The following is a 27680-nucleotide window of genomic DNA, read 5'->3' as shown; positions in this document are numbered from 1 at the left end:
CCATTAATCATATAATAACTCTTTGTTTTAACAATCGTATTATTTATTTAAATTCTGTAGTTTAAATTAACAATTCCCAACTGCAAGTTTATTGCAAGCGCATCATCGTCTCTCACTTGAAAACTCATTTCGACTCCGCTCTTGTTATGTATGTGCCAGGCCGAGGTGCATTTGCACACAAATTACAAGGCAAAATGCGACGCGAAATTACAAACAAGAGCTCCGGGGCTTTGATCCATTATTTAAATATGCAAGTATTGTGGTTATTGCGAGCCCCCTTGAGAGAAATTTACTGCGGCGCGAGGGGTTCTTTTCTCTCTGTGTGTATTTTCCATTTGACAGTGCAAACACCGTCGGCGCTCTCCTGATCTGAGCCGCAACACCAGCCGGCCCATGAAGAACGAACGAACGGAGCAAGAAGAGTTTAGCACTTGCATCTCCCCCCTCTGGCTGGTCTCTCTTCACTCGGCCTAGGTAAATTCAGGGACGCAGCACGCCGCGGTGCTCAGTCGCTCCTCGAACTCCCTGCCTTGAACAGCAGCAAAAGAAGCAAGACTACCTCAACATGCTCAACTCAACTCAAAGGTAAGATTCATTGCTAACTGAAAACTTGAAAATGTTGTGTAAATTTCAATCAAGATCAATTAAAGATTTATAGATTATTGTTAAAAATTATTTTAAGAATCTTTAATTTTAAAAAGTTGTAAAAAATTTCGTCTTAAAACAATTCAAGTGTTACTATAAGATTGCTTTCAAAGTTAACATAGAGCACATATAGAATAGTAGTGTTCTTCAATTTCATATGTTCTAATATTATACAAAATTAATTTTCGTACAATACTGTCATTTTATTCTACCAACAATTTTCTCACATTTCTCATAGGTGAATTATTTAGGATGAAAGTATCGATCTAAATTACTAAAATAGCCCCGGATAGAATTTAATTTTATCAAATTCACCTCATAACTCATAATATAATAAATCGTGAAAATTAAATATAATTTTTACGCCATATTTTCTTTTTTTTAATTATACAATTAACATTAAAGACGCATTGCAACTACCCTTCAAGTTTATTGTTTTCTTCATTTTTATAAAATTTATGAAACCTCAAAGAAAATTTAAAACGCTTTTTTATCGTTTTTTTTTTTTTTAATATTCAACCGCAAACCTTCCAAAAATAGCGCGTGCTTTACTAATTGAAAAAATTGCTGGCCTTGGAAAGAACGAGAACTTGAATATGAACATCACCCTATGAAAATGTAAAAACACAATAGGCGTTGGAATAAATCGATGATATCAGTGAAGCATAATAACAAAACGATCTCTCAGACCCATGCTGAGTAAAAGTAAAAAAAAAACTCATTTCCATGTCTGTCTGGACACGAGTTGCTACAAAAAACGCATCCATCGTCCTTCATCACTTTTTTCTATAACTCGCTCGTCTTCCTTTTGGAAAAAGAGAAAAACGCATCTTGACATTCAAAATGAAAGGGTTAGAAGTTGGAATGCTGCTCACAAGCGAATGGTGCTGACTAATTCCGAAAATCTACGGCCACACAACGCTTCACAATGGGTATAATCTCTGTTATTTGGCCGCCGAGCTCCCTGCATCGCGCGTAAATCAAAATTATAGTACGTATTGAAAGCGAAGGTGAGGGAGGCGTTTTTCTTTTTCTCTTTTCTTGGACGTTGTTATGTGTTATTACTCGGCGGACCGCCTGCGCCTTGCCCCGGAATATAATGGATCGAGATTTATGATTTTTGCTTCTCGATTTGATCTCCCCTTTGGCAGATAAAAAGTTTTAAAGTAAGACGAATGGGAGCCGCTGAAATGTAATCGAAAATATCCCGCCTGAGAAATGCGGCGTCTTTTAATATACAATCTCGTAGCTCGGTGATTGCTGTCTGTTTGATTTGGTGTGTGGTTTGCAGTGAAAAAGCCCTTTATGTACTCGGCAATATCCTCTGGTTCACCCATCAGTAACGAGAATAATGGAGAATAAGTACAAAAATTCATGGGAAAAAGTGTAATAATAGCTGGAATAAAAAAGTTTACAAATTTTGGCTTTATAAAACAAGTTAAATTTAATTACGGAATCAACAACTGAAATTACTGTATTGATATTCAAATTGAAAAATAATATAAACTTACCAAAATAGTTAATTATAATTATCAATAAAATCTGGGATTTCTGAGACATAGAAGTACTCAATATATTATTATATTAATGTCACAAAATATAAAATTCACTTTTCTTTTCATAACGTTAGATTAGTAGCTCTGCATAAATGTGATTGAAAATTAAAACTCTGCTCAGAATTAGAATAAAGCATTATTTTTTTGCAAATAAGCTTACAAAGATTTTTAATAATTTTTAAACAATTAACAATTATTAATTTAATCCTGTGACTCTAATAATTTAATAGAACAGCTTTTATGTAATTCTGGGTACTACACTATCTATTATTCCTTATGTACGTGAGAATAATTTGCCATGTAGAGTACTGTGCTTGCCTCAATCGCCTCCATAAAACTTGTAAGAATTGCTGGTAACGCCGCCTTTCAATACAAAATCAAAAATGCAGACACGATGAAGCCATTATTGTCCAATAAAAGGGTCAGAGTTGATCCTCGGCAAGCACTGCATTGGGTAAAAAAGGACTTTTGCCGCCGTAAGTCTATCATTATGCAAAATCAGGTTAGGCTAATCATGAGAACGTATGTAAATCGTGTCCCAGAGAGCCCATGCTGAGGGCATGTCGGATTTAAGTGACGCATGCTGTGCAGGATTCGCTTCGACAAAAAACCGCTATCCGCGCGCGAATTTTGCGATAAAGTTCAAGTAATGCACGCCGCGTCATGTAAAGTGGATGTCACGTTTGTTGCGCTGCCCATTGTCACACGGCAGGAATTTTATAACAGCAAATTTTGAAAAATCATGCTCCTTCAAAACTGCGAGATTTATCGTCTTCCGTCGCATGCCGCCGCAGCTCTTTTGCACACCACGCGGAGGCACATTTTAATCGCGGCCACATCTTGATAATGCATTTATGGAGGCAGCCAAAGGAACCGCAGGCCTATTCAAAAAATAAAATCACGGCATTATTGTTTCCTCAAAAGCAAAGTGCATAAATGCTGGGTTGTTTCGCATATAATTCTCATGTGCTATTTCCATCAAAGCCTAACAATTATGACCACGTGGAATGAAAAAATAAAGAGCTACACAATAATTCTTGATTTAAATGGAGTAAATTAATTAAGCAGAAAAGTTTAAAACGACTGAATCAAATCAATAATCATACAATTACATGTTAAAAGTTGAAATTGTATTATTAAATCATTAAATATTGTATTAAATAAACACTCAAAAGCAGTGCAGCCTGCAGCCCAGCAGATTTCAAGTAGTCCAAGGTATTAACTATTATACAAGTTCCCATACAATTTATACTTATTACAAAATTTTACTTTATTCATTTTAAGATCCTGATGTGTTATTGCAGTACACTATAATTTTATCTAATTAAATACAATTATTATGAAAATAAAAAATATAAATGATAATAAATTTAAATTTTTTATAAATAAACTTTCTATTAAAAGTCATTTTCAAAAATTATATTATAAACCAGACATCTTTTTAAAAGATATCTGAAAAAATAACTCCACTGACAATCAGCATATTTTTATAAGCTTAATTACTTGAACTGCTGATTTTTTTTTTTAAATGACTAGAAACATTTTTACATAACAAAAATTGAAACTATTGATTAATGATTACATTATTTTTTTCCCACTTGTGAAGAGCCCTATGATTCTGGAGAGGCGGACTAAGGAATGGTTTATTTGAGCATGTGCTTCAGGATGTGCGCCAGTCATTATTCCAGCCGAGTAAACAGAAAAGAACAAAAACCCCAGAATGGAAGACGGCCTGTATTTAACTCGCTGCTTTTTGCCTCTGCGGCACTCTGGTTGTTGAAGAAGTGTGTGACTTATGGCCGACCTTCACGCAATCAAACAAGCATTTCATTATTTATCGCACCAGCCAAGCTCCTTTTTTTGCTTCGGCAGACGCGAGAAAAATTCAATTTCAACCAGCATACTTTGTGCCACACACAGAATACGAAATGCGTGGGAGCGTTTGTTTTTCTCCTGCAGGTTTCTTTGTTGGAAACTGGTCGGTGCTTTTTTTCCGCCGCTTTTCGCCGTAATCACTCTTCTCGTCGGGGATTGCACGCGCTTTCAATTTATTGCTGTTGCACTTATTATCCACCGGCGAAGACGCTTCTCCAGATAATGATGCTGGTATAGTTGAGAGTGAGCGTGAGTTAGGAGCGCTTTCAAGTGGATATGCAGTTTTGTCTCTAATTGGCATAACAACTAAAACCAAAAGGAGGTGTTTTTTTTTCTCATTTCATGTTGTTATATTCCTTTGAAAATATTTGAATTTTTATTCAAAAAATAATTTTCTCAATTATTTCAAAAGCATTTTAATTTATTTGTTAACTATATATATCTCAAAAAAGTCTCCTAAAATTATAACATCAATGAAAAATTTTAGCACAAAAAAAAAAAAATCAAATTTGTTTTTACAAGAGTGTTTGGCAAAATTTTTAATGGTGGTGGTAATGCTCAGAATGGATCTTATAATTATTATTTTTTCCTTTGTTTATTTATATAGTTTTTACAGATCTAATTGAGAAACCTTGTCTCTTCTCTTGTGCTTCTTTTTACATTATTATTTTACCATTCTTTGATGGCACTTAATGATAACCTTTTATGTAGATGCTTTTAGCTCTTATATGCGGCGTGCTAAAAAGCAAAATTAAATCTTCCGTCTAGGCGGCTGCCATAAAATTAAATAATGGAATGTGTTGTGCGTTCTTTCATCACCAAATGAACGTTTTCACCTTTTGTTCGCCGCATACTTAACACAGAAAGACGATCAGTAAACAATCGGAGGCAGACAAAACAAATGGACAAAAAGCAGCGGAGCAAAAAGTGAATTTAACAGAATGGTGGCTCCGTTTTTCGATAACTGTATTGGCATGCGTCGATCGATCGTCAATACACACGAGAAATCCAGATCCCTTTTTATCCAACGTCATCGTCCAAACACTTGAATGGCAACTCAACACGTGCTCGCTCACATCAGGCAGTCCATAAATAAAATATGTTTTTTCTTTCATCTCGTCGCCGAACACAATGAACAAAACGGCTGAGCGGCTACTCAATTATCCTTAAAAGTAAACAAGAAAATCGGCAGAGAGCGAACGAGCGAATTTTTCGGTGTGGGAAATGACGAATTCATCATTTGCGAGATCACTCAAGCAGGGTGCACTGGTGATGTCGGTCCGGCGAGTGTGTCTCGATCGGTGCTCCCGTTTTTTTTCCTCCGGTGTGTGCAAAGACAAGGATGCTCGGCTTGCTGAAGCATGAGAATCCGATGTCAAGGCTGGGTCTTTGGCACTTGATGCGAGCAGTTAATTGCACAGAACCATCTCTCATATGCTATTCAATTAAATCTGCTGCTCATCCCGTGACGGCAGCGAAATTGTAAAAGCGCGCGGTGCGAGATGAAATTAATCGACTCGTCTTAGCGAAATTGTTTTATGGGACTCTGAGATATACGAAAGCAAAAGTGTTAAACTAACATAAACCACGACAAATCTTTTTATTGCTTTTTCGCATTGTTCGCTTGCGCGGCCACGCTAATTTCTCTATTTGAACCAGCAGTGCGTGTCGAACCAAAAATTCTACCTTTTACACTTGAAAATACAATTAAATATTTATAAAAGTAATATTATATAAATCACATTATTAAGATTGAAAAAAATTGAATTTCTTCATTATTTTTATTTTGACGTTTATGAATTTAAGCTTTTAACATAGCGTTCTTCTTACAATTAGTATTATTAATATAAAATTATTTATATTCTACATTCTAATATCTCTAGAGGGAAAGTCTCGGCAGATCTAACTCAATTGTGCGGAAAATATTAAAAAAAACTTATACAAGAGTTTCGCTGAAAGTTAGACTTTTATTCTTTTTTATGAATATAAATGATAAATGGAACGTGTTTCATAACTCGTATAAAATTTCCTCTTTGCTTCTCGCTTGAACAATTTTTTGGCTCTTCCATGAAAAGGCCCAGGAAGGGCGGCAAAAAGCAACCATACAAACTTCATAAAATTTCCTCCTCTGATCTTTTAGCCCAAGAATAAAAATGAGTTTTGCAAACTTGAGCAAATTTCGATGAAACGTCTGATAATTATATTAGATGCCGGCGTTCTCGGAATTTATCTCCCGCACATCTGCTGTTGTCCACGCAGATACATAAGAGGCTGTAATAAGTTGGCTCTTGCAAGAACGATGGGCAAGACGCGCGGCGAACATTCCCTGGTGCCGCAGATGAAAATGCATAATGACACCTTGTAAAGCGATAGACATCGCGGGAATGATTTTCAATTGCGGCATCAGAAATTGTGTGCACGTCTGCCAGCAAACGATGGAAATTCTTTGTGGTTTTTAAACTTTCGTGGACGAACAAGAAAATAACGCACGCGTTTGTGGAAATTTTTATAAGAATTAGAGGAACATTCTATATCTTGAAAGAATTATCCTTGCATTTATTTAGATATTTAAAAAAAACTGCTTTTTATGAATTGGATTTTCATTTTCAGAAAATGTAACAAATTTTAACAGTTATCCTTTCCTGCGTTGGAATAAGTAGCTATTTTTAAACATTATGATGCACCTTGAATCTCTGACTGAGTTGCAAGGCAATGACCATGGCCCATTCATCATGTACAATAATCTTTGCTTTCCTCGCTTTGTTTTTTTCCTGGAAAACGACGTTTTAAATACCGGTCATTTTCGATGGGCATTCCCTTCCAGAGACAAATTTTCATACTGCAGAAGAAAACGGTGATTTACGGAAATCTGTTGCGTCGGCCGCTATATCAGCTGGAAGCGATTTTAATTTCGTTCGTAGCTGCACTGCACCGTTCGCTGCTCATTAAAATTTGAGCCGCGAAGAAGATGCGCTGAGCTATAATAACAGGCTGTCTGCTCGATAACCCTTTGAGGCTTTGAGCCACGCCTCATTTGCATATTCCAATTTCGAGGCAAAGCGTTCGGCTCTGCACAATTAAATGCAAATGCACTGTGCATGCGTGGCTTGAAATTCAACGCGCAGACAAAAGAAGATTATTTCTCGTTTGTAAGAAAAGGTCTCGTTTTTTCGCCGCGAAACTATAAATCTCGCGCCAGGGTTTTTGCTCTGGCTCAAAATGCATAATGAGCACCGCCGGAGTATATAAAATTGTAAGCAGAATTCTGCCCTTGTGGCTGGAGGGACGCCAAGTGCAGTCCATAAAAGAGCAGCCTGCATGTAAGTGGTTGTTGAACCTATTGGCTGTGCATGCACTCGCTTATTACGATACGGCGGTGCCTCCGCTCAGGATTACCTTTTACATCGCGGCTCTCTTTTTTCTTCATTCTGCTCCATCCGTCGAACTCTCATTTCTCATTCTGCGGAGACGCGTCTTGTTTCAATGTTCGCTCTCGCCTGCGATGCTTCTCGGATTCTAAGCGATTCCCCCAGCAGCTCGCAATGAATCGCCAATTGAAATATCTCCACGTGCAATTTACCACCGATTTAGAAGTAAAATGAGACGCGATTTGTCAATGAAAATGCTACTGATTCACATTCCTCCGTGCGGCAATGTAAATATACACCTCATCTCTCCATTTTCTTGTTAAATAAAATTGAATTTATAGTGATTTATTGTTTTAAACTCGTATAAACTGTAAATAATTGGAAGAGCAAGTGATTTTTAAAGTTAAAATTTCAACTTTTAACCGTTTTTGAATTAAAAATGAGTAATAATTAGATTTTTTGAACACAAAACTGTCGAGTGCACAAAAAATGTCAATCCTTTTTTTTAGAAAAAGAATTTTTCAATTTTCATACGAAATAATTCTCGCGTTCGTAAGTAAATTTTTTATAGGTAAATATCAGATTGAACCATTGCAGAATGTAGAGCACAATTTTTTGTAGTTCTTTTTCTTCATCAGCAGCATCCGAGATCAATGTAATTTTAGATGTCCGGGCAATATCTAGCCAAGTAATTGCCCGTGAGCCCAATATTAAATTGTATTTCTCACGACGCGTCCTTATTTGGACAGTTTCGGTTCACATCCGCGTGATTACTCTGAAATGACCACACCATATTATCACATGGAGTTCGGAGGTGTCTGCTCTCTCGAATGTAGAGCACCGCGCTTACGACGAAATTATTATGTATCAAAATGGGAAGAGAATAATTGCCACAGAAAACTGGTTTGGCACGGCAATTAAAAGCGAGTGGACCTCCTTAGAATGGGCAACAAACGCTGGAGGAAGGAATTTATGTCAAACACCGTTTTCTCATTGTGATCGTTGACGGATTTGCCGGCGGATCAAAAATAGTTCAAAAATTCAATTTTCCAGACGAGCTCAAATAGTGGCGCAGCCTTTGAAGCTTCGGAAACCGTAATTAGCTCAAAGTTGAAACATGTAATCAATCATCATTAAATCAAGCACACCGATCACGCTCTTCTGTTTTCCATCCAGAATCTGTTTGGTGTTAGGTTGAATTTTTCAAACTAATTATCCAGACGGCTGATGTTCATCAATTAATCAATTTAGCGTCTGAAGAGGATTTGATTAAAACATAAAATTCTCCTCGCAACAAGTTTTCTCCTATAAATTATAAAAGTATCTATTAAATTTGAAAATTTAGTTTTTTAATAATGACATCCAATAAATTAAAAAATTTAAAGTTTATGTATTTTGTTTTTAATTCTGAATCGATTTCATAGGTTCTTTTTATGTTTTTTAAAATTATCATCATGATTTGATTATTACATTAATTTTCTTTGAAACGCCGCAAAAGTCCACTGATGTTTTTTAACATTATTTTTTAAAGTCACATTAATTGGCTTACTGTGTTCAAGCAGATTAATCTCAGTCGTAAGTCTGACATCATTCCAACCTCTGGTGCGTATATGCAAAATAAATTTCCAATTTTACGGCCAGCTGTCTCTCTTGGCGCATAAATCGCAAACAGCCTTTTTAATCGTACCTGTTTAATAATGGTCCAGCACTAACTGAGATGCTGTGCGCAGATTACGTATGCAACGGACAAACAAATAACATTCTCTCTCGTGAACTCTGAGGGCGAGTGCAGTACGGAGGCGTAAGGGCACGTACTCGCCATGTAATTGCCATTGAGCGTTCAACACGCATCGACCAAGGTGACTGAACCCGAGACGGTCGCGCACGACCCCAAGAGCAAGCAAAAATTTTACAAAATGGTACACGACATTTCGGAGGAAAATCCGAGTGCGTGATGCAACTGTAAAAGAAGCGGTGACAAAAAAGAAAATGTGTCACTCAAAATAACTTACTTTGGTTCGAAGAGGACCTTTAAAATTACCATTAATCTAACTGTCTGCCTGGGATAGAGGACATAATCGCGGAGATGAGATGCACAATGAGAAATATCCGAAGTGCAGTGTCATCTCGGATTGGCGATCATGCATGCGAGCAACAATGGCAGGCGGACGTGGTCTCTGCGGAAAATTCATGTGCCTGCCGGCGAGATGGCCACTTGATGAGTTGGGTGTTGCATTAGATAATTTTCACAGAGAGTTCTGTATAGAATTTAAAATGACAAAAAAAAATAGCTAGAAAATGATACAAATTATGAAGGGGAATTCAATTAATTAATTAAATTATATACAAAAATCAAGAATTATGAAACTTTTAAATTCGATATTAGCATAACCAAAGCAAGTCTTTAGTTTCAAGAAATGTTTATTGGGTTCGAATTAAGGGCAACTATCTTTACAATAATGATATGGTTAAAATTTCCCATTGTTTTCTCAATAATTGCCAAAAAATTGTGCGTACTGCTGTGAAGACTATTTTGACTATGCCTAAAAGAAATGTAATCCTTAATGCTCACAAAAAAAGGAGAAAACGACGAATTTTTAAGTTTCATCTTTCAAAAGTTCAACTAATGAAATTAAATATTTTATAGCAAGAATAAATTAAAACTTGTTAATATATGTAGAAGCTTTTATGAAATTGATATTGTTGTAGAAAAACTACAGTTATAATAGTTGTTTTCTGCCACTGCTTACAAGCGAATATTTTTCACCGATTTTTTCTCTCTCTCTCTCTCTCTCTCGTGGCTTTTAGTGTTTCTTTTATTAAATTCCCAGGTGCGTATATCTCTCGGCTGCCTGATGACGCAGAATTTGCCACCTCTTAGACCTGACCACTTTAATCTCTTACGCATCGTCGTGTATTTATGATTCGAGCGAAAAGAATTTTTCCCTCGCACTGAATCATCGCAGCACCGTTGATATAATATTTCCCGTCAAGATCAACGGAGTGAGCTCAGCACTCGTTTCGCAGATGAGATCAAACGAGCAAGATGATATCAAACAAAAGCTGAATGCAACTCATCAGGCCTGATTGACTGCGCTTTGATTAATCGCTGCTCACTCGATACAATTACAAATTGCGTCCCGTTGCCTCTCTGTGAAGAAGTGCACACCTGCGCTCGAAATCTCTCACCCTGCTTTTGAACTCCGGCAGCAGTGCATTCAGTAATTAATCACATTCAGGATCTCGTTACCATAACAGGCCAATGGTTCCATCGCCTTTGGGAAAGGGTGTCAAAAGACCACACGCAGGCACTTGAATGGATATTATGTAAATTTTAAAACTCTCGAAATCCTGATCACGCCAAAAACGAATTTGTTACTTTATTGCCCATATTTACACCTCCTGAAAACGGATCTTCTCGTCTGCTCATTTCACGGCTGCCCATCCCGCTTGGCGGCGCAATAAATGTTCATTTTTTCGCCAAGTTTTATACTATGCAATATAATTTCTTTACGCCTAAAAGATTTGCGTGAGCAAATCAATAAAACTTATAAGGAACAAAGTGATGCCAACACGTTACATAAATGTAAAATAAAACTGTTAATTTTTAAAATCCTCATCAGTCGTGAAAATAAAAATTGATTACGTCTGTCGTGTATAAAGTGATTGAGAATGTTTAACCACCAATAGGCATGTGAAATGCTCTTCCAATCCATTAATTCTGAGGCGAATCGGTTTCCAGACTGAGCTTGAAATCGATATTTTCCCAGCAACGACCGCAAAGACCGTCCACAGGTACCACAAGACCTCACGGGATTTTCAATTTGAGCCGCGCGTCGATGATATGAAGGACAGTTTCTAGTTTTCCTCTGTAGTTCTATAACCTAAATTTTGAAATTTCTTTTTGTTAGTTTCATGTTTAACTTTGTATTAAATTTCTTCAAATGAAATGGGAACAGTTAAAAATTTGCAACTTTTTCACAATTCAATTCGCTCCAAAGGTGCGCCAACAATTCGCTCTCTGTAGCAGGCAGGAGAGTTGAATGAAAGAATCGCGCATTTTTGTGTGCCATTTGATGATAGCGGTACCAACGCGTATTGTTCGCATTGCAAACTGAAGCACACAATTGATCGCCCCACGCCTCAGAGTGCATGGGAAACCGGAGACCTTGCTGGCCATCTGAATCTGGAGCAGATCTTTGGAATATCGAAAAAACACACACACACGTGTCGCTCCAAGCGCTTTCCAAAGCTTCGATTGGAATTTTTTGTACAATTATGTCTTAATTAAATTGAAATTGGCTGCAATTAAGTAACAACGGTTTTGACGCTTCTTGTTTCTCCTGTTTCTACTTCTTAAAATAAGAGATGAATTATAAGTATATTTGATTGACGAACATTCTTTCAAAATGAAATAAACAAGTTAATGTAATAAGAAAATATGCTATTCCAGTTTTTACGTTTTAAATGAGGTTCCTTTTGTTTACTAAAATAATAAATTCACATTTAGCGAATACATTAAGGAAAGTCTATACTTATGGATGTTTTTTGCAGAAAACAAGTTTTTATTTTAATTTTTAAATAATGAAGAATTTACAGAATTATCCAATAAATAAATTTACCAAAGATTGATTTAATGGCAAATACAGACAATAGCAGTTGAAACGTGCGCAAATTTTAAGCTGCAAAACAGTTACACTTGTCTTCCTGCACATTCCGATTTGGGCATGTTCAAAAAACACGTTCTGGCTTTTTGTGAAATAAATGGCGAAACGATCTTCTCGGAATTCCTTTTGCATTCCAGCAATCGAAATTTATAATGGCATTAAGATTGATAAGTGAACTTTCTTGCCAGCTTATAATTTTTGAATTGTCTCTTAATTCCCAGCAGAGAACTTTTTTACTTTTGGCAAAAAAAAACCAGTTGCTCATTTCAACTCCTTGCTCCCTACGGAGCTTCTTTGAAGTGGCCATTGAGGAGAATAATCGCGAGTGATTGACTCAATCAAAAAGCGATTACCCGAATTTGGTGCTCAAGGGCCACGGGCAAAAAGCGCATTACACGGTGCTCATTATGCACGCCATCGGCGCGCACCGCGCAAAAAGCCGAGGCGCGAATCGTGCACAATGTAATTTGCGGCCACCGGCCGAAATAATAATCTGCCGGCCGCGGCACGGAAATAATTCATTATTGCACGCGTCGATTTTTATTTTCTATTCATAACGGGTCGGAGCGCGCATTATTAAAACGCAGCCGGCGTGTCATTATCCCCTTTATTAGACGTCTTTATGAGAATAACGAGTATGCCTAAGGAGGTATTAAGTCGTCAACGTTTGATGCCGCGCGAAATATTATTGAAATAAATCTGAAAAGGAAGCACCTCGCCGAAACGGTGCCGTCTGCGCGCTTGTCTCAAGAATTAATAGGTTTTTTGCTTCTGCAGGAAGCCCCTAGCGGCCACATGCGGCTTTCTGAAATTAAATTGTTAAAAAATCGGCCACTGCTTTCCTAATTTTGAACAGTTATCCCTAAACATCAAACTAATTAACAGGAGGCGCCTGCTTTGAATTCAAAAGAATGCAATTTATTTCAAGACGGCAGTGACAATTAAAAGGAACCATTACAATTTGGTTATTTAATATCACTATCAGAAATGTAGAAACGAAAAAATTAGAATTTATTTTAATACACGTTCATATATTCAGTAGTTAAATTTTTTAATAATTAGTAATCAACGATAATATTAGTGCAGCAGAAAAAATTATCTGTCGTTTGTCAGACACGGTGAAGAAAAGTGTATGAATGAAAAGTTTTAATATATTTTTAAAATTCATCCTCCACATGTATTATTGTTTTATAATGTAGCAATTATTGATTATAATAATAAAATATTAAAAACATGATAATAATTAAAATTGATTAAAATTTTTGACAAATTTTAATGATGTTATTTTGATGTTAGTACAAATTTGATATTCACAATGTTTTCAATTATTAAACTTAAAAAGTATTTTTTTTTATTAAATTAATTTTAACACTTGCATTTTGCTATTAAACTGCTGATTTTGTTTCATAATCGTGCAAAAAGCTGAAGATATACACCAATAAAATACTGTTGTAACTGCACATGCAAACCATTTTCAGCAATAAAAAATCCGAAACACGCATTTTAATTTTAAAATTCGCATACTTGACCGGAAACCGAGCTGTAAAAGTGAGAATTCGGTTTTATGCTCGGGAATATTACGCTTATATTTTATGTTGCTGCTGGGTTTCCAAGCGTACACAAATACCGCTCTCTGCCTTGCGATTAGTCACTCAAAAGCAGTCGTAATTCCTATGGTGTGCACGCCTTGTTGCAGAAAAAACGCCAATTCTGATAAGCATCAGACGCTCTTAGGAAATATGCAAATGCTCGAGTTGATCTGAAACTAACAAAGTAAGACTAATTATGCAAATCAATGCAAATGAAGATAAAATGCAAACAAACAGCGCATTTCCTTCGCTTATCTTCCTCAGAAAATACCGAGTACGAAGAAAAAAATTTAATCATATCAAAACAACAAGGTCGGATAAAAAAGCTAAATAGCGTTTATTTTTCACTCGTCTTGAGGCGAAATTTTCAGATCGATCTCTCGGCAAGGTCATTTTCCTTTTTCCTTCATCGAAAGCACGTCCTTCAGATGCAATTATTTGGCAATCTGCGTGGAATTCCGTCCAAATTATTGCGCGCCGTCCGGGAAAAGAGAAAATAGCGGTTTGCTGGCGAGAGCAACAATTTCGGCGTAATGCTTCATTCGACTATACTTTTCTCGCTCATTGTTTCTTTCTTTCGTGTGCTTCTGTGCTGAGGAGGAAAGGTATCGCCGACACCCCAGGGTACATTTGAATGATGATCATTTCGGACTGCCGAGAGTCACTGGCCCCGCTGCTTGTGCCTGTGGAATTAGAATGGCAAGGCCGCCAGATGGGTAGATAGAAGATGACCGGCCAGTGGACGGACGCCGCGATATGCAATTATGGTGCTCGGCCTCATTTTCGCTACCAGCCGAATTCCTAGAACGAATGCATTGATTCCGCAGACAAACAGCGGATTTAAATTCGGAGAGATGGACGGACGAGGAGGTCACGATGCCATTCAGCCAAACCTCAATCTATATAAATGCATCCTTTTTTTATCATTGATTTTGCCTGGTTCTGATTTACTCTATTCAGTCTCTTCTCTTGAAACTTTATTTAAAATTTATTCTTGTTTAATGCAGTCTATTTTTACGCTTAAATTAGCATAAATTATTGAAATTAATAAGTATTAATAGGAAATTTTGCTGCATTTACACCAAATCTACATATTGTTGGTCATCAAATATTAATTTTGAACAAGTTTCTCTAGAGTTATATTTTTTATTTAATAATAGTTATCTTTATTACAGCTGGTGTTCTGTCTGTGTAGAATAAAATATTATAGAAATCCTGCTAATTATAATTGCTGATCTAAATTAATAACTGAGTAGTTCATTGCTCACAAAACCATTAATATGTATGTAAATTTATGCAGTAATAATTATTTACTTCTCTCCCATCTTAAAATTTAATTTCTGTCAATTTTTTTATTATAATTTCATAGATAAATGCGAAATTTAGTCTACATTTGTTTATGCTCAGCCAAATCAGGACATTGGGAACATATTTATTGACACTTGAAAATCACATCCTTATTTTCTCATTTTTACGACGTAGATGCTCGCATAGGCATAATAGGCTGGGCCAACTACTATGTCTATGTTAAGGCAAATTATGCCCCAAAACACGCGAAATGGACACCCGTTACCATAAATAATCCACACTTGACTCGACCCGCTCCTCTCCGAGAAAAGGTCCAACCGTTGTGTGTTTGGCCTCGTCTAATTTCGCAGTAGTGGCGCGTCGCAAAAACTGGTTCTGCAACTGCAAATTTGTTCGCAATATCGCGACACAAACTGTAAAAATGTATCATAATTGGACCCCGCGGAGGGCCGAAGGCGGAAAAAAGCGCAAGCCTTTTTCGGCGCGTCTCTGTACTGATTGTGAGTAGCCCTGCAAAAAGCGAGTGCGCGAATCGTTTAAGGGGCGCACGAGAAGAATAGGTCGCGCTGATTATTTCAAGTGCAAAGGAGTGGTGCAAAAAGCGGACAGCATTTTAATTTCCCAGTGGAGTTTTGCCAAGAGAGACTGACTAGCGAATAATGAGATTTGCTGCCGCCGACCTCACGGTGGATTACCGCGGCTACTGCAGAAATCGAGAAGGAAATCAGCAAAACCTCCCAAGACGAAAAGCAGTGCATCTTCGCCCGCCGAGGCCACTTTTGCTTTTTTGCACGTGGACCGGAAAATTCCTAAAAATTGGCATCAACCGAGAACACGAACAAATGATTTCCAAGTGAAGAAGAAGGTCACTTGTCTCGATTTAATTCAAAGTTTCTTTTTTAAATAAAATAAAATTTAAAAGATCTTTAACAGGAAATTCGTCTATTAGTTTTTTAGATTGAGTGATAAATTTACAAACCAATAATTAATGAGTGGCGTGCGATGATAATTAGCCATTTCCCGTGACCTTCCCAGGTCAAGCCTTGATTTTTCCTCCCATCTCGTTCCCATGCAGCCTGTCAGACCCCAATAACGAAGAGGTTGCGTTGTTTGTGTTAAAGGTTAATTGGCATCTGCCAAATTCTGCCACACAATGATCGAATCTTCCGATAGGGTTCCTCTCAAGTGGTCCCACAAGTCATGCATATATACATATATTCTTGTACTTCATACGGGATTTTTTCGCGTTTATTATTCAGGTGGCGTCGTGCCTCAATTAAAAACAAACATGCTGCGACCCGTGTCTGCGAATAAAAAAGCCAATAATAAAAACTGGCCTCCGCCTTTTAACACGCAGTCTCGTTGAGGATAAAGAGACAAGACGCAAGAATGCTGCTCGCAAATATTCATAAAAGCTTGCTGCGTTTCAGTGGGCTCGAAAAAATATGCTCCTCGCAGTAAGCGTCAACTCGTTTGCAGGCGCAGCTCAATTTGTATTGCTTTATTCTGGCCATTCAACCTGTACAAGCACCACAGGTCCACAATTGTTGACTGTTGACATTGTGATTGAGGAGTCTCTCTCGATCTTGCAGATGGGAAGGTAAAATTGGGATTTTTCTTACCATTAGGTCTTTCATAATTTCATACATATTATGCTCATAGAATTTCAAAAAATGTTCATCTCACAACAAATTATTTTGATATACAAGTAATTTTAAAAGCACTTTGTTTATATGAAGCATTTAATTAAAGTAGCCAAAATATAATAATATGTATCTCAACGTTGATGCAGAGAAATATGTATTATAATTCTTACATACAATTTATAAAATACAGCTATAAATTTCTCTTCTGTGATTTTGATATACATTAGTTAAATTATTTTGTTTTAATTAGATTTATAATTTTTAACGTGAAGATTGTATTGAATATATTTTTCAAAAAGTTTCTAGAATTAATTAACTTTTTTGTAACATCTTTTGAACTGATGTCGGTTCACATTGTTAAAACAAACGTGTGAACGTCGTTAATATTCCCTGATCTATTAACCCTTTGGCCTCTGGCTGCCTTTTCAACCGTGTGCGCAGCAGCATGGTAGGCAGATTTTGAAAAATTGATGAAGCGGTTCGTTTTGCATTCCGACCGTTGACTTGCTTAAAGATATAAGTAACTGGTTTCACGTTCACTGCGAAGATGAATTATCAGGATAATTATAATTAAATTGCACTCTGGGAAGCCACGATGTGAAGGATCATAATGTTGTGAGAGATGTGGAGCATATAATGATCTGCAAGAAGTAATGCAAAGGTCAATAATTAAAGGATTGCATGCCTTTAAAAAAAATTGTACGTGTGAAAATGAGACAATTTAATTATTGAAACTAAAATGCCTGAGAAATAGGTGATCAGAGACGTTAATAATGACGAAAAGAATATACTAAAATTAGTTGATATTAAACTAATTTATATTTACTTTTTATTAAAGATTTCTTCAAGGTGAGGTTTGCTTGGCTTCAACTTTTCGTGACACGTAACTCGATGTTTTATTAATTATTTAACTTTTTCATCTTTCACAATTCATATTTTGTACTTTTAAAATATAACCATCGTCAAGCCAGGATATGAAAGCTATAAATGTAGAACACGTTTATTAATTGTATTGAATACAATAAAAATTAAATGTGAACTTACAAATTTTAATTAAATTTTTGTAGCTTCAGCTGGAAAATCATTTCAATTCAAAAGGTAAATAATTGAATTTGGCGCAATTTCGCAGTTAATTCCGAATCCGGCCTGTGCAGTAGCAAGGAGTACAGTTAGCACTTTTTTAATTTCAATTCAATTCAGCACCTGCCACGTTACGTTATCACTTACCAGGTACTGCAATTGTGTGTTACGCTAAATCCAGCAGCGGGTGATTTTTTCGGCGTCCCTCCTCGCTGGAAATAATGATGGTGCAGCGATAAAACTCTCTTGCAGTCGGTTACACTTTGTTATTAGCTCAGTAGACATACGGTCTGAGGCATGTGAAATCTTAAATTGGCGATTTCGAACCCTTTTTGCAAGGCGGCACCGTAAATACGCGAGTGGCAGGCAGAATGCGATTACGATCGCGCGAGTAACGTGTGCTCTGATCCAATCAGAATAATCGCTGACCCAGACCAGACACACGCGGAAACAGCTCGAAAGCAGAGGTACTTTTTATCTTCAAAACTGGAAACACTGAAAAATGAGTCAAAAGAAATGTTCCGAGCGTCTGGACTCCAAGTGATAATAATTACGGATGATGGAGACCTAATAGGAGAAAAATTGCTGCGGTGATTAGCACCTTTTTCCTCTCGTCGTGTGCACCAGTCTTTAGCAAGGGCCCTCTAAAACGCATTCCCTTTTTTGGACGTGTGAGCATTGTGTTCGCCTGAGCATCGCGTTTTTGTATTTGGTCGTAACCTCATAACAGACGCCGACAACAGACTTCTCATCTTCGGTGATGAGTGAAGAGATTTTGAATGATTATAGGGTCTTATTAAATTTGAAAATAAAAACTTTCACAATCATAGATTTCAATCAATTGCATCATAATTTTTTCAAATATGGAATTAAATATTTAAATCAAGTTAAATAAAATCTTGTGGGAAATGGGTGCTAAATAATTAATAAAAAAGTTTAATTGGAAACAAAATAAAATACAGAAAGTTCAAATCCTTTGACGAATATTTTTTGTATCATAGACGTATTATTATAAAACAATTAATAATAAAAATAAATTTAAATAAATTTAAAATCATGATAAATCTTTCCAACAATAAGACAATAAAATTAGCTTAAATTTTTTTTTTAGTATTAAATATAAAAAAATATTTGACCTCCACCAAAGATTTATTCTAGTGTTGATGGAATTGAATTAATGGAATTCAGGCTGCGAGCACCAGCATCCAAATTAATTTTCCTGCCAAGCGCCAGTGCGAAAAACTTCCAATTAGCGAGGCACCAGAAATTCAAGAAATTAAATCCCGAAGAGAGAGAGATACGAAAACACAGCTCCAGTCATAACTGTGCTGCCCGTCTCGAGGGCCCATTTCCTTATTATTTCCTCCTCATTTTTCTATTCATTCTGCCAGAGTGCACAAATAAAGGCAGCTGCTGATGAATTATTAATTTCGTACACACACCTCGGAGAGAGCGGTAGGAGGAGCTCTCGGGAGTCCGCTACGAAAGCCCTCCGGTAGAGTACCTTTTTACATACCTGCTGCCGCAATATGCCGACTTGAACTTGAGCATAAGAAAAGATGCAAAGGCACGACGCGTCGTTTCCCTGCGAGGACACGACGAGCGGGTCAAGGGTCGCAGACGAGCCAACTCGTGATTCAGGAGGAGCTCCTCCGAGACTATTTTTGCGATAATTGAGCTTCGATTGCATTCCACGGCTTCCTTAATGGAGAGATTAGTTTGCAAAAAAGTTGCATGAGAGGCAGGATTAAATAACGGAATTTATTTGGCCCGCGGTCCACATAGAAAAAGGCTCTATACGCATATTATTTCAGTGAAGAAGTGAAGAGACGCCTTCCTTTTTGTCACTACTTGCTATTAAGAAAACAAAATGTTGACGCGCAAAAGTGGATCATCAGAGGAACAGAGCTAAAAAAAGAAGGCAAAATGCACGTCTTTCTTCTGTACTATTGATAGAAAATTTTGCTGAAGGATATTTTTTTTTTATTGAAATATGAAGCAATTATATGATATTCGAAATGATAATTTTTGTATTAGTTAAATTAATAAAATAGTAGAAATTATTTATAATATTACACAGTAATGAGTTCTTAAACGAACGCCGACCTCGCCTGTTGATGGCGTGCGAAAGGCTCTTACTAATAAATTTATCATCGCAAATCGCTTTTGACAAGTAAACGCAGCCCTTGCTTGCGTGCTACGGCGATAATTGCGTTTTTCGGTGCGCAAAGATCCGTTTTGTTGATTATAGTTTGAAGAATTTACGCCTCCTTGTTATTTACCTGACTGATTCTGCAGTCTAAACAACTAAATTTTACACGGTCACAATTATTTTTGACAATTTCTCCGCACGCAAAACATCACTTTGCGCAGCACCTCCAGCACCTCTCCTTATAACGCCCTTTTTTAATTTGAGAGAGTGAACAAGAAAGGGTTAAAAAAGCATGCATGCGAATAGTGACATCACTATACAGCTCAGGCCTTTTGCTTCTCAAGTTTCTCTTAACTTTTTTGCTGATGTTAAAATGGAATTCTCCAGAGTTTAATAACTTGGAGTTTTTATTCGACATTTATCTTCGCTGCAAGTTCTTTAAAAAATATTACAGAGAAAGATTTTACTTAACATTATACGTAAAATATTTGCGTTTTTTTCCCTCAGTTATTAACTTCATTAAACTGGCGTCTGACGATTGAGCAAGTTATAATAAGATTGGTTGAGATTTATCTTGTCTTGCGCAAGGTGAAATTTTGTACATGTTTCCTCATGAATGAAGCATGAGTGCAATTAAATTAATTTTCAATTCGCTTTTTATTAATAAAACAACTTATTCAGGAAACTGGTTTCTTGTGCAATTTTATGCTCACTGGCAGTTTCCTTTCAATTGCAAATCAGCCTGCAGGCTGTTTCTTTCTGTATTCGTCGGCGAAATTGTTTTTTGCTCTTATCGTTGAGCAACATGAATAATTAAATAATTAACGTTCATCAAAAGAAGCGCCTCGCAGTTCGAACCAAAGAAACTTGTGTCTGTAAAGTGCATTTTATTGTTTAAAAGGTTTTCCGCTCGCGGTGTTTTGGATTTTTATTGCATTGTTTGATCGGAATGCAGTGTTGCATGACTCGGGTAATTAACTTGGGCGCGAGATCTTTTATTGGGAACAGCCTTGTGCGACCTTGACGAGAAGAGGAAAATCGCTCTTCCTTAAGCGATTGCAATGTACGTTTATGTGAAAATAATAACAACAACAACCACTCTCTTGGGCACTCGTTATTTTCTCTCCCTCTTACTTTAATGATGGTCAATAATCTTTCAGAGGCAAATGCACTGACCATTTCCAGTTATTTACCGCAATTTACGCGGCATTTCCGATCGAAATTGCTTAACTCAATGCCGAGACGCAGATTTTGAAGATTTTATCATGCCAGCTGGTTGGTTTATATTTTATTAAATTTGCAATTTTGCGCTGGCGGTCACCAGAAAATTGACTTCTTGGAAGGACCCTCTCAACAAAATTACTTTTCACCACGGATTGCAAGCATATTTCGATTCCACGGTACTTCCCTTAATTGTTTGCGCACCTGATTCAAATTACGGTACAATAAATTGATGTGGATATTATCAGCCGCAGAAAATACAAATTTGATGATATTAAGCAATATCAAAAATAAATTTTTCGCTTTTGTACAAATAATCATGACTTTATTTATTTTGAAAGCTTGTGGTCAATGCAAAAAATCAAAAAGATATAGTTTTCTTTGCTTCTATACCAAAATACTAAATCGTATTGATTCAATTCATAATACCATAAGTATAATTGAGATTAAAATAATAATTAATAAGCTGCAACCAGTCTCAATCATTATAACAATCACAATTTCACAATTTAATACCTATACCCTATACTCCATAAGAGCTTTGCTCAAAATAATACTCACAAACGGTGAGCGAATTTATAGATTTGATTAATATTTATTCCATTTAAAAAAATTAATTTTGTGTTGTGTTTAATTATTAAAATATTATAGCTTAATGTAATTAATTTATAATCTACAATTTTCATTTTATTTTTGTATTATAAGAAACCTTTTTTTAACTTATAAATAAACAAGGCAATAATATTGAAATGAATAAACGATTGTTCTTAATTTTAACTAATCCTAACAATAACTAATTTAGTGTTTTAGTTCATAATAATTATGAAAGATGAATAACAGTCTATATTGATCTATAATCCTGCGGTAGAGGTTATTGAATATTTCAAAAACACCTCTAAGCAATTAAACCATTACAAATTTAATGAGCATCAGATTCCAATCTCGAGCTGACCCTGTGGGAAGAATGGATGCTAATGATAGAGCACGCACGCGCCGGGCCCTTTCGCACGAGCTTCTAGGAACAAATGGGGATCAAGCCATTAAATAGTCCGATAGATAGGAAATAGACAATGGTAGCGGCTACTCAATAATAACATAGATTAGTTGCCAAAAGTTTGGGTTCAACGCCCGGATCAATGCATAATAAAAGAAAGACCTCGCCCGAATTTCTTACCACTCGACCCGGGCCACCTGCGTCGTTACAATTTTTATTGCTCTGGACCCTGTCATCGCGCCTTTACACAAATTATCAAAGAGAAAGAAACCAGACTCTTTCATTCGAGTGTAAAACAATTAGCTGAAAGAGCAATAAAACGCCGTGTTTTCCTGCTTTTTGAAATGCCCATTGTCCGAAATTGGCGTTTTGTAAGAATCAAGTGCTTTTGGTAAAAGAAAATAAATGCACCGCACGCTCTCTTTGCACGTTGTAAAAGCGATAATTACGCGCTAGAATAACGGAAAAACGAATTTCAGGAGTGCACCTGCTTGTAAAACGTGGCGCGCGAGGGGCCAATTTATCAGCAGCCGCTCTTCGAACAATTTATTGTTCGCAATGCGCCACGAGGAAAACGAAAGCCGCTGAGAGTCGAAATATTAATTTTCTCTTTGGTGAATTGCGCGACTGATTTACGACAAGTCGCGGTGCATATGAAAATACATGCGTATAATTACATGTCCTTTGCGAGCATAATGAGAGGGTACTTTGATTTATTTACCTGCAGGATGCTGCTCGGCCTGCTTTTATCGAATCCCTTTGTTATGCTGATTGCGTTTGTTATTCTCGGCCGATGTTGGTCTCGGCGCACGTTTCGCTTTTTGCTCTCGTTCGCTCGTCGTGTGCTGCAAAGCAAAAGTGGCGATTGTCAGCATAAATTTGCATCTGCAATCCGCAACCTTGAAGAAAACGTGAACAAAACGCTCATTAAATACTAATAAAATAATAATTTCTATGGAATTCGCTTCGAACCTAAAAAACATCAGTCACATTTGAATCAACATATTAATACTTTCTAGATACTTGAAAAAAATTAAATATAATGCACTAATTGCTTTTCTTGTGACACACAGTTGTATTTATGTGTAAAAATATTCCAACCTTTGTAAGTTATCATAAAATTTAAATTTTATAAAACTATGAATTAACTGTTTTGCTTTCTTTTAATCAAGTTGTAAAAATAGTAATATTTTTTACACGATAATTTATGCAAACAAATAGAAAGTAGTCTCGTATGCAAAAATTTTATTTTATTTTGCAAAATATGTTACTCTTCTTAATTCTTATAAATTTATATTAATCTGAACAATTTTGCTTGTTTCCAGAATGCTGGTGCTGTTTTCGATACTGTGCAGCCTGCTTTTGGCGTCGGAGGCGCGAATCGAGTTGCTCAACTCGAAGTACGTGGGCAAAGACTCGCACCACAAAAAGCCGTCCGGACTGATGCCGTTGAGGTCGGTGGCAGGCCGCGCCGGCGACTCCAACACCTACTACGTCAAACTGCCCGCCAGTACTCACTACTACAGCTCCCTCAGCAGCAAAATCCCATACGAACCTCACGGCAAGTCATTTTACTACATCACACTTCACACTCGCAATAATTAATTCCTGAACTGTTTAAATTTGTAATTTAAATAGCTATTTTATTTGCGCGACCAGATCTTTAATTAAGAGAAGCAAATTGAAGTAAAATATTTTTTAATTGAGCCAGAAAAATATATTATATTAATCAATTTAAAATTGAAAATCAAATCATATTGGAATAAAATTATGCTCTTTACTTCCGTGACTGTGAGCTGTCTTTTTGAAGATTTCAAGATGATCCGCTTCTCTTTGGCACGTATAATTGCGCGTTCGCAAAATTTGCCTAGAGCCGTATGCTAAACGAAGCGACGGGTCGTAAAAGAGAATTTATTTCATCCGATCCCGCTGATAAGTTCCGCGCCATTTAATCCTTTACTGCAAAGCGATCGATTAAGAGGCTCACGCTCACACACAAGTTGCTGGGAATATTTAAAATTTAGCAACGGTGCAATTTTTCAGCGATTTTTACCGGATGATACTCAAGGAATGAAATGCGTGGAATTTGGGTTTGTTAAAATAATGTTGATGCCAATAACGATATGTATGATTTTCAAAATATTTGGGTCAGAAAACCACTAGCAGCCGGTCCTTCTTTAGGAAACCAATATAATTTTTTTTAAAAATGAAGAAAATTATTAAATATTTTAATATTGATCAATTGTTATTTTTATACATTTGTAGTTTTTTTTTTATTTTATACAGTTTATGTCAAAGCGAATGGATTATTTTACTTCAACTTTTAATATTCAGTTAAAAAAAAGCATCAGATAAAATTTAAAATTAGAAAATAAGATAATTTTCTATTTTTCTAAAGAAGTGCCGTCTTATCATTATACAAAAATATCATTGATTGTTAACAAATTTTGTTTTATGGTAATTTTTTAAAATACTAGTGTGAAAAATTTTAATTGAAGTAAAAATTTATTATTCTAGGTCATGCGGCCATTCGTCGTCTCCTGCCAGTCAGCTTTGCCGGCAACGGTCGTCCAGCCAGGGTCTACCACTGGAACATTCCAGTGATCCAGCACATGGAGCTTGAGAAGAACATGCAGCGAAGGCGCTCCAGTTTTGACCACCAACACGCCCAGCAGCGCACCGCCCACCACGACCACTACCCTGCCAAGACCACCGTGCAAATCAAGAGGTACAGGAAGAAGTCGTCCGAGGACAGTCCCATCCACAGAATCAGCGGCACCGGCAACAAGAAGATGAACAAGTACTGAGACGGACCTCTCGAGTGAAGAAGAAAAAACGCTGCTTTTTGCCCATTTATTTATTCAGGCTTCTGTTTTTCTCCACTTTTACTCAAACTCAAACACAGGTGGCTAAAAGCTCTTAATCAATTAAGTCTCGAGCAGGTTGTCCTCGGCAAGAGCGGTACTTGAGCACGATTCGCCTTCCACAATATTTATTTAGACAAAATCCACCCAACAGGCTTCTTGCGCTCAAGCACCTATTCAAAGCAATTAGCAGTAAGACTAATTATAAACAAAGCATTTTTATACTTATAAATAAATAATGGTAAAGTTAAGTACAAATCTCCGTCTGAAAATTTGAGGAATTATAAAAATTGTGAATCTCTGGACTAAATGCTAGATAAATGTTTAGCCCAGATTGATTGGATTTGAAAACAGACTTGGGAAAAGTAAGCGATCTCCTCTATTACTCTTTTGAACCATTCATAGTAAGTGAATCAAATTTCACATTTTTGTTCTTAATGACAATTAATTAGTATTCCTTAATGGCATTTTGAATAAAAATCTTATTATAATTTAAATACATGATGTGCGTTACTGATAGAATGTGTGTAAAGAAAAATCATTCACTTTTCCCAAGCCTAAATTTAATATCAAGTTGCGCGGAGATTTGATTGTGCCATTGCTAGTGAGCGAGTATTCTGTGTAGCAATCATCAGGATTTTAAAACGGCACACGAACAAAAGTAGCTGGTAGCTATGCAACCTGCTGTGCTCACGTGCTTCACGGTGCAGCATAATATGCATGCAGGTGCCTTCTACAGGTTGCATTATGAAGTAAAAACGCATCCTGTAGAGATAAAGAGATTTGCTATCTAGAATTTTTAGAATGTGTCTTTTGTAAATAATTGAAAATCTTTTTACTGTAATTTATAAACAAAAATTCATATTCATATGTATCAGGTTGTACTAGATGTTTTTTAAGGTGACTTCTGTACTCTCATTACTTTTAATTTCATGTAACTCTTTCATAACACACAATTCTGTCTATATGTTTCATTTTTCTTGCCAAGTAGTAATTTGTAATTTTTAACAAATAAAGCAAAATAAACAAAACGGAGTTATCTTTCATTTTATTTGACAGTCTATCAGACGATTCATTTTTGTTTCTTCATTGTAAAATTATTTTGGAAATTATTAACAATATTTAATTTATAATATTTATTCTTGTTATTCTTTACTTGAACATTTTTTGTCATTTATTCAGTCTTCAAAACACTCTATGAGCTATTTATTTATGTTGTTTTTTTATTTCTTTTGTAAGGTGTTTCTAATAATAATAATAATGTATCAGTTGCGTTTTTTTTTCAATTTCTTTATTAAAAAGTTTGACAATCTTAAATAATCCATGTACACTTTCATCAATCGCTTCATGCAGCACAGTCAAACAAATCAAAATAATTTATTTTTAAGTAAGTTCTCGTAACTCCTCACGTTGCATTGCGACTCGTCTTAAATATAGAACATATTAATTATAAATAATATTCTATACCTACGCTAATTATTAGGTTATTTTTAAGCATTTTTGGCGTTCACTCGCTGCACAGGCATTACAATCAAGCATTAATTTACAAAGGATCACATCGACTCTTGCTCTCACATGGCTTCAATTAATTGCTAAAAACTAGTGCTTTTAATAGGGTAAATAACTTATGAAGCAAAAAATAAGTTTTTTTTTATAGAAAAATTACTAAATAGTTTTGAATCGCGTCTCATTTTGTGACACACTTCATTGTCATCGTCCCCTGCGTGAACTGCTTTATTTTTGTTTTAAATAACACTTAGCGCGGCAATCACAGCTTGTGGCTTGGATTAAAAACTTTCAGTCCGAAGCGGTGCTTCCCACCTTCTTGCGCTTTTCTTAGGGGTAGAAATTGTGCAACACGTCCGCGTACAGGGAGTTGTAAGGGTCCTGCTGCAAAATGTAGAAGCCGCTGGGCTTGCCGTTGAAGAAGAACGGACCTGGCAGTCGGTTGATGTTGGTGGGGTTGAAGGGTTTGATGACGGGAGGGGGACGAGGAGGAGGGGTGGTCGTAGTCGTGGTGGTGGTGGTGGGGACGGGGTCCCTGGGCCAGATCTGGACGGTGCTGCCAGGCTTGCCATTAGAAACGAAATCTAGCGGAAGCTGGTAGAAGGGACTGGGCCTCCTGACGGGTGGGGGGATGACGGGGGGAGGACTGGCCACGGGGGTCTGCACGGGGGCAGGGCGGCTCACGTAGCCCATGCCTGGCATGTAGACGTAAGGGTTGGCCGGCAGTCGGATGTAGTAAATGGGCGAGTCGGGCTGGTTGTTGGAAGAGGTGTCTTCTTCGGCGGCCCTGGGAAGGATCTGCTCTTGGAAGCCCCCTGGCGTCAGAAAGTCGAACCACGACGAGCCGAGGTACCTGGCGCTCCTCGAAGAACCTTTGGAGCGACTGCTGGTGCTGGCCACCGGATCAGGGGTGTCTTCTTTCGTGTTCAGAGGGGCACTGGACACGAGAAGGACAAACAGGGAGAGACACAGCAACGTCGCAAAGGTGCTGAAGGACGTCATCTGGAAAAATAAAATAATATCGATCGTTATTAATTGAATGAAATAGAATAATAAATTAATTAAGTACTTTAATATGAAGTATGAATAAATTAGTGAATTTCAGAATAAGAAAAAGTTTCTTCAATTCTATAATATAGTTACAAGAAGAAAAATGAAGTGGTAAAATTTGCGACTCCATTTAAAAAATGAATAAATTAAAAATTTCAA

The 27680-nt window shown here is 36.7% G+C and overlaps 2 protein-coding genes and 1 long non-coding RNA gene across 4 annotated transcripts in view; 1 reads left to right on the top strand and 2 right to left on the bottom strand.

The window, feature by feature from the left end:
- The first annotated feature begins 425 nt into the window (after positions 1 to 425).
- On the top strand, positions 426 to 26000 carry LOC132196693 (uncharacterized). Its single transcript, XM_059619507.1, has 3 exons — positions 426 to 585; positions 23427 to 23662; positions 24619 to 26000. Exons 1-3 carry the CDS (start codon positions 566 to 568, stop codon positions 24906 to 24908), a joined length of 546 nt encoding a protein of 181 aa, XP_059475490.1. The 5' UTR covers positions 426 to 565; the 3' UTR covers positions 24909 to 26000.
- LOC132197891 (uncharacterized) lies at positions 16868 to 18155 on the bottom strand. Its single transcript, XR_009441910.1, has 4 exons — positions 17882 to 18155; positions 17699 to 17800; positions 17481 to 17635; positions 16868 to 17295 (listed from the first exon to the last, which is right to left on the bottom strand). It is a non-coding gene; the product is annotated as an uncharacterized LOC132197891 (long non-coding RNA).
- A 242-nt stretch (positions 26001 to 26242) lies between the features above and the next one.
- Positions 26243 to 27680, bottom strand: part of LOC132196948 (uncharacterized) — a 29045-nt gene continuing 27607 nt past the window's right edge. For both annotated transcript variants that reach the window (XM_059619916.1, XM_059619917.1), the window contains exon 2: positions 26243 to 27473. In XM_059619916.1, coding sequence (XP_059475899.1) covers positions 26802 to 27473 — 672 coding nt within the window. In that variant the 3' untranslated portion in view covers positions 26243 to 26801. The remainder of the gene's footprint in view (positions 27474 to 27680) is intronic.

The sequence above is a fragment of the Neocloeon triangulifer genome, unplaced genomic scaffold (assembly GCF_031216515.1).
Source record: "Neocloeon triangulifer isolate White Clay Creek 2 clone unplaced genomic scaffold, ASM3121651v1 ptg000012l, whole genome shotgun sequence".
Classification (NCBI taxonomy): domain Eukaryota; kingdom Metazoa; phylum Arthropoda; class Insecta; order Ephemeroptera; family Baetidae; genus Neocloeon; species Neocloeon triangulifer.
Note: the sequence above shows the minus strand (reverse complement) of the source record. Positions and strands in the feature narration are given on the sequence as shown.

What these genes read in the sequence shown, in the direction of transcription:
- LOC132196693 (XM_059619507.1), top strand. Translation starts at nt 566, where the DNA reads ATGCTCAACTCAACTCAAAG. An exon ending in ATGCTCAACTCAACTCAAAG is followed by an intron (nt 586 to 23,426) that starts GTAAGATTCATT and finishes GCTTGTTTCCAG; the next exon opens with AATGCTGGTGCTGTTTTCGA. An exon ending in AATCCCATACGAACCTCACG is followed by an intron (nt 23,663 to 24,618) that starts GCAAGTCATTTT and finishes TTATTATTCTAG; the next exon opens with GTCATGCGGCCATTCGTCGT.